Here is a 6,543-nt window from a genome sequence, read left to right on the forward strand (position 1 = left end):
GATTTAAAACAGTATATCCAGGCTTGAAAAAAAAAAGACATAAGGCAATTAACCTCCATTTTCCACCTCAAAATTTGGCCTTTTCCTCTCCAGTCACCACATATGAGCTATTTGCCAAAATGAAGGAAGATGTTACTTCTGACATGTGTGGTCATGGTACCCAGAGAGGAGGAAAATCTAGACGTACTCGGGGTCCAAGAGGAGGATGTAGAGGGCTTAGTTTAATTACAAAAGCGAGGGGCTTACGTGAGCCGAGACGTCATTCTGGTGGAAAGCCTTCCGTAATGCCTGTGTGAGCCCTTTGGCTACACTGAACTTCAAGGTTTCACTGATCTGCACTCTCCTCTGGGTCAGAAGGAGAACTGTGGGACCAAACAGAAGCACGGTAGTCAGGGTAAGGCAGCAGACCCCCTCAGGAGCTCCCCTCTCCTCTCCACCCTCCACCTCCTGCAAGTTCTGAATAAAGCTGGTGACCGCAGGTCCAACCAATGAGAGCGGCGGGCTGGGATAGTAGCTCTCTCAGTCCCACTCAAGTCCCAAGAAGGGAGGCCTCATATTGGTGTGATCCTAGAGGAGAGAGAGCTAATATGCTGGCTGCACTTCATTTCTGACCAACGCTGCCTTTGACTTTGAAAACTGGGTTCAGCGGTGCCTGGCCCCAATGGGTCTGTAAGAAAATGCGTGCAAGAAAATTCCGACAAGAGCGTTCCCTGACAGCCTGCTGACGTGCAGGCCCTGAGTGAGGTCCTGCAGCCTAAAACAGCCCTGAATGAGGCAGGGGCAGCCCCGCACCCTATAAGTGGGACTGAGAGCGGGATAGAGACCTGGGGTGGACAACAGGCACCTGTGACTGAATGTGACAGGTGTTATTTGAAGGGAAGCCTCCGATGCTGTCTGAGGCTTCAGGAGGAACATCCAGCCCAGACTTGGGCAAGGGGGTGGGGTTCAGGGAAGGTTTCCTGAAGCTTCCGCTGAGTCCTGAAGGTAACAGGGAATGAGCTAGGCCAATGAGCTAGGAGAGGGACACCCCCCACCCCCAGCCATTCCCAGCAAAGAGAAGACCAAGAGCAAAGGCACAGTGGTGAGAAGCAGTGCCTCTCAGCATACATGTTTAGGCTTGGTCCTGCTGGCTCCGGGAAGCGAGGGGTTTTCAGTGAAGGCATTCGTTTTAGAGAATTCCGTTGCCTGCAGACTGGAGAACAGATTGGGGGGGGTGGCTAGTCTAAGGCAGAGAGATAAATTTGGTTGCTGTTGCAGAAATAGAGGTGAGTGACGACAGCGTGAACCAGAGAAGGGGCAGTGGGGACGGAGAGAAGGGGTATTCAAGGATTTAGAACCGAAGGGCCCCTGTGGTGGGCCAGGTGTAGCTGGGGTGATGGAGAGTGACACAGAAGTGGGGGAGAATGTTCCAGACTTCTGCATCTAGGTGGTTGGGGTGGCCTGCCTGTCAGAGGAGGGGGAGTGGAAAACCAGATGGTATAATTTCTTAAGAAACAGAAAGCGGTAGTGTACTTTCTGCTATACGCCTAGTTTCACAATTTCCCATTTTAGGATAGGGTATGTCTCAAGATATAATTTCACTTAATCCTTTGTGGGGCGAAGAGGAAGGCGGGACTCGAGCATTGAGCATTGGCATGCTCTTTCAAATAACGTGTCTGGTGATTTTTAGAGCAAACACTGCCACTGATGAAAGCACCTTGGCCTTCCTGGCCTGCTGGGTTGCCACTGGGAGGTGCCAGCTTGAGGCAACAGACACCACCCAGCTTTCTCAAGGCCTCCTTTTCAACATCCGAAGGAAGCTCGGGCACCCTCATCACATAGCTGTACTTTTACTATCTGCCGACTGACAAAATAGCTAACAAAAGCCTTTCTGAATTCTGTAGGGCTTCCGATATTTGCCATCTTACTAACCAGCTCATTCCTTTATGTGACACATCCCTGATTTGTTCTGCAGGAAAACTTGCTACACGTTCATTTTCTCAGACCACCCTCCTCCCCCCACCCGGCATTAGTGGCTTCCCCAGGGGCCTCTGATATCGGGATGGACCTCGGGACTAGACTCCATGTTCCATAAAGCTCCCCCTCTCCGCCATCACTTATGATAAGGACCAGAGATTCTCAACCTCAGCACTGTGACATTTGGGGCTGGATGATCCTTTGCTGTAGGTCCATGGGGACCTAACTCCCTTTCAGGTCACAGACACAGTCTCTGGACATGGCCTGATGCCTTCTGGGGGAGAAGGAGCCAAACTGTCCCTGGTTGAGAACCACTCATCTCAAAGAACTCAAATAATTCTGCTACATCTCTGAGACCAGGGCATGATTGCTACTTTCAAGTAAAATCAGGACAGTGGACTCTCACCTGTCTTCACCAGGAGCTTACTGGACATCTGACACTCCAGGTTGGACGCCATTTTGCCGGTGGTGACCACGGAAGTTGACGCAGCGGGGAGAGCAGCATCTGTATTTCCCGCCAGCGCAGGTGGCAAGCGGGTGGCCCTCACTGGTGCAGTGACGGACGTCAAGGCTGCTGTGATGGTCAGCGGGCGGGCGGTGGCTGCCCGGGGCATGTCTGGGTTGGTGGGGTTGGGAAGGCCCGTGTGCATGGCTTGTGGTTTCCTGGGGAGGTGTGTCGTGGACAGCAGGCCAGAGGCGGTGCCTGTGTTCCCTTGCATGGCTGTGTGAGCACTCATGGTGTGTGCTGTTCTGGAAAACATGTAGGTTGGCATGAAGGAGAAGGTCGGATGCACCGCCCCCGCTGTCGTCTTTGGACCAGGCGCTGTGTTGTTTGTGGCATTTTTAGCTAGAGCAGCGGTCCAGCTGCTCTTAACTAATCCTGAGGCCACGGCCGAAGGGTTACTGCCAGGGCCCTTGGCGATCAGGGCTGCAGACAGCGCCCGTGGACTCGATTTCCCCAGGAATGACGTAGCTGCAGTGGTGGCTGCTGCTATTGGTTCCGCCCTGGATGACACTGAGGGGTCTGCTGCAAAGAGGAAAAAAAGCAAAGTCTGTCATTGGTTCGCAGGGTGCGTGTCACTTGTGGTGGTGACAGATGGATGGAACTTGCGGGTTTGCTGGTGAGAAAAGTCTCTGTACTCAGGAATTTGGGCAAAAGGGCTCTAGGTTCGTTAAGTCAATTACCCACAGTGAGAACGTCCCTTACAGAAACCTGTGGTTGGCAATAAGGATGTTTAAATTCTGAATGGAGCTCTTTCTCACCTTACGCCGGGGTTCTGTCCTAATAAACCTATCATAAGTTGAAAATATCATAAATCAGAAATGCATTTAATACACCTAAGCTACCGAACATCCTGGCTTAGCCTAGCCCACCTGAACCGTGCTCGTAATACTTACCGTAGCCTACAGTTGCTCAAAACCATCCGACACAAGCCTGTCTTACAATAAAGTGCTGAATATCTCACGTAATTTGTTGAACACTGTACTAAAAGTGAAGGAATAGTGGTGTGGGTACGAGATGGTTGTAATCGTATCATTGCTGACCTTCATGGTCTCGTGGCCGGCTGGGAGTTGTGCCCCGCTGCCCTGCCTGGCACCACGGGAGAGGACCATACCAACTTATCGCTAGCCGGGGAAAAAAAATCCAAATTCAAAATTCGAAGTGTGATTTCTACCGAATGCCTATGACTTTTGCACTGCTGTAAGCTGAAAAATTGTAAGTCAAACTCTTTTAAGCCGGAGACTGATTGTACTTTCAAAAAACTCAAGTCAGCAGAGGATAAAGGACAGGACTTTTGGGGACCCCTAACTTGTTCATCACCCTCAAGGTGTGTTTCTGCTCCTTCTAAGCAAAGCCGGGTGTCTGTGTTGAACTTGAAGGTCCTTTGTCCACAGAAGCAGTCCTAACTATTTTGGGGGTACCAGGAAACCAACTACCTGCATACGTGGCTGCACCTGTCCATTTGTCGGGGCCCCAAGAAGCCAGCAGCACTTTGGACGGGGTCCTGAATCCGGCCCTGCTTGGTAGAGGAGACTCAGCCGTCGTGTGATCTCTCAAAGGACTCTGGAATGGTGGAGAAGCGCTTATCTCAGGAGATGGATAGACATCACTGGAAATGGAGAGACTCCTATCCATTCCGTCTGAAAGCACTTCGTGGATGCAGGCCACGGAAGTCAGCCTCGGAGAGGTTGGCAAAAGAGCAGGTGTTGCATGCCCAGGCAGCTGCAGACGGGGATGAGACGCAGCGTGTTGGCCTGCGGGTGGGTCCTCTTCAACCTCGGCTGTTTGGAAGTCTCTGGAATAGGCACCGGTTAAGGACACCACGTCTGTTTGGTTTCCAACCATGGTAACCTCTGACTGTGGGACAGGCTGGTTGGCGCTGGTACAAAGGGCAGGATGCTGGACGGTGAAGCCTTCTGCAGTCACTAATGGCTCAGCAGTAGCTCTGAGATCCGAAGATTTTATTGTTCTGGCAACTGAAGTTGAACCACTGGGAGGAGGAGTTGAAGCTGACCGAGTTTCCCAACGGGTGGAGTGAACTGTGTGCCCATTTAAATCATAATTTGTCTGCTGCTGCAAGCCAGATCTCATTGGCTGTATGGAGAGGGATCCAGTTTCTGTGGGAAGAGAACTCCCGAAAACATCTGTGGTCGCTGGCTTTAAAACACGTCTCATTGTTGAGAAGTCATAGACCTCAGCGGAGGAGGGAAATGCTGTCGCCTGTTGGGACATTGGGACTGGCGACTCAGAGAGGCCTTCTGCGGCTGCAGGAGCCTCTGGGTTGGCGCTGGACGAGCGGGGGGTTGGGAGAATAGTCTGGGGACCTCGTACGGACGGCATGGAAGGGAGCGCTGATTCTGAAGGGAGGTTTGTTCTCAGTGTTGTAAGGAGAAAAGATGAAATACGATCCGTGCTAGAATCAGAGGGGAACCCATTTACAGTGTGAAGACTCAGAATGTCTTTTCTTGGAAGGGTCTGGAGAGCAACTGTCAAGTTTGCCTTTTCGTTTTTCTTTAAAACAGCTGTCACGCTCTCTTCCTCCCGCAGGAGAGAGGCCCAAGTTGCAGAAAGGAGATCGGGAGATTTGCTAGACTGGGAGAAATCTGTAGCTGCGGTCGGAGGGGACCCGCTGGTGCCCTCTTCTTGAGGAGCTGGCTTTTGGGGTGCGGTGGATGGGGAAGCCTGATTCTGCGCCAGCTGGGCGAAAGTGGGTAGGGAGGGAGAGTCGGCTGCTGTGATGTTCCATGCCCCAGAAAGGATGGCTTGCCCTTGGCTGGAAGTGGGGAGAGGCAGAGGAGAAGGCACCAACGAGGAAGCCGTGTGTTCTGCAGAAAACTTGGGCCCTTCAGAATTCTCTGGAGTGGCTGGCAAATGCAGTGGGTGAGTGGAGTCATTTGCAGTAGCAGGGGCTAGCTTTCTTGTGGTCGTTTCCACTGCCCCAGATCTTGCAGTCTGGGAAAGCAAAGACACAGCCTCCTGGGTCACAGTGGTGGCTGCTGCACTCTTAGAAGTCGGCAAAGACACCTCACTGTGCACGCCCTTGGCCACCCCAGCTTCCACAGAGTGGGTGGATGTAGGACTTGAAGACCCTTCTGCCACTGCCTGTGAAGGCGGTCCATCTGGACGCCGAGGAAGACTTCCAGGTACTAGGGGAATGGGAGGCAGGTGGGCCAGTTCTGTCATGGAGCTCAACAACTCAGGTGAGGGGGAGCCTGCGGAGTGAGGACCTGCTGTGGGGGGCAGCTCGGGCCTCTGTCCTGTGGAGGATCCAGAAAAACCTAGATGAGGGATGCCTAGCAAATCAAGGGCATTTTTGGATGGAGTGTGGTTCATTTCACCAGCGAATGGGATTGGGGAATTAGCTATGCTCTGACTTGAAGAGGAGCCAGGAGGAGCTGTTTGGGGGAAGAAAGGCACTTGGGTGGGTCGTTCAGCTGGTTTAGAAAAGATGATGGAATGAGGTGAGTCAGGAGCCAATGAGGAGGGTGAAGGTGGAGGGAGAAACGGGAGCACGACTGATCGTGGGGCATGTTGTGTTGTAACGGAAGGAGTCCCTACCCATACTGGCTGAGATGGGATCATGGACAAGGAGGGGAGCATGCTGGTGTGAGGCAAACCTGACATGGAGGCTGCGTCTTTTTCCCCTTGAGATCTCGGCTGGACCACAGACTCCGTGGAATCCTTGGAAGGCTCGAGGAAGGCGCTATGGCCACTTCCTTGGTAAGGGGAGGAAGAGAAGTCCCCGTGAGCCCTAGCTCTGCGGTGTGTCTTCGGCAGAGGTGTTCGGGGGAGCTGCAGCACGCTCGTGTTGTCAGGGGACGGTCCCGGAACATTCTGGATTCTGGCCGCTGCTAAGGAAGACTGGACTTCTGAGAAAGGCCATGTTGGTGAGATCGGTAACGCTTTCCCATGAGGAAATGACTCTGGGGTCGGGCTGACTGTTATCTGTAGATTGTCTACTCCTGAGAAACAAAATATCACATGGTCAGGCATCAGCAGATCACCAAGTGCCTGCTTTGGAAGGTCCTGGAGGTCCTGGAGAGAAGCGATGGGCATGGCAGGCACCACCCCCATCTCACAGAGCT

At 52.8% G+C, this 6,543-nt stretch overlaps 1 protein-coding gene across 1 annotated transcript in view; it reads right to left on the bottom strand.

Annotated features, from left to right (window-relative positions):
- The window catches only part of LOC111150149 (KIAA1549 like), a 110,982-nt gene extending 105,191 nt beyond the window's left edge, over positions 1 to 5,791 (bottom strand). The window contains exons 1-3 of the mRNA XM_022507539.1: positions 3,913 to 5,791; positions 2,363 to 2,983; positions 247 to 362 (exon numbers count right to left, since the gene is read on the bottom strand). Of these exons, the coding sequence (XP_022363247.1) occupies positions 247 to 362; positions 2,363 to 2,983; positions 3,913 to 5,791 (2,616 nt within the window). The remainder of the gene's footprint in view (positions 1 to 246; positions 363 to 2,362; positions 2,984 to 3,912) is intronic.
- Between the last annotated feature and the right edge of the window lie 752 nt (positions 5,792 to 6,543).

Source organism: Enhydra lutris, unplaced genomic scaffold (assembly GCF_002288905.1).
Source record: "Enhydra lutris kenyoni isolate GAN:26980312 unplaced genomic scaffold, ASM228890v2 scaffoldscaffold22, whole genome shotgun sequence".
NCBI classification, from domain to species: Eukaryota; Metazoa; Chordata; class Mammalia; order Carnivora; family Mustelidae; genus Enhydra; species Enhydra lutris.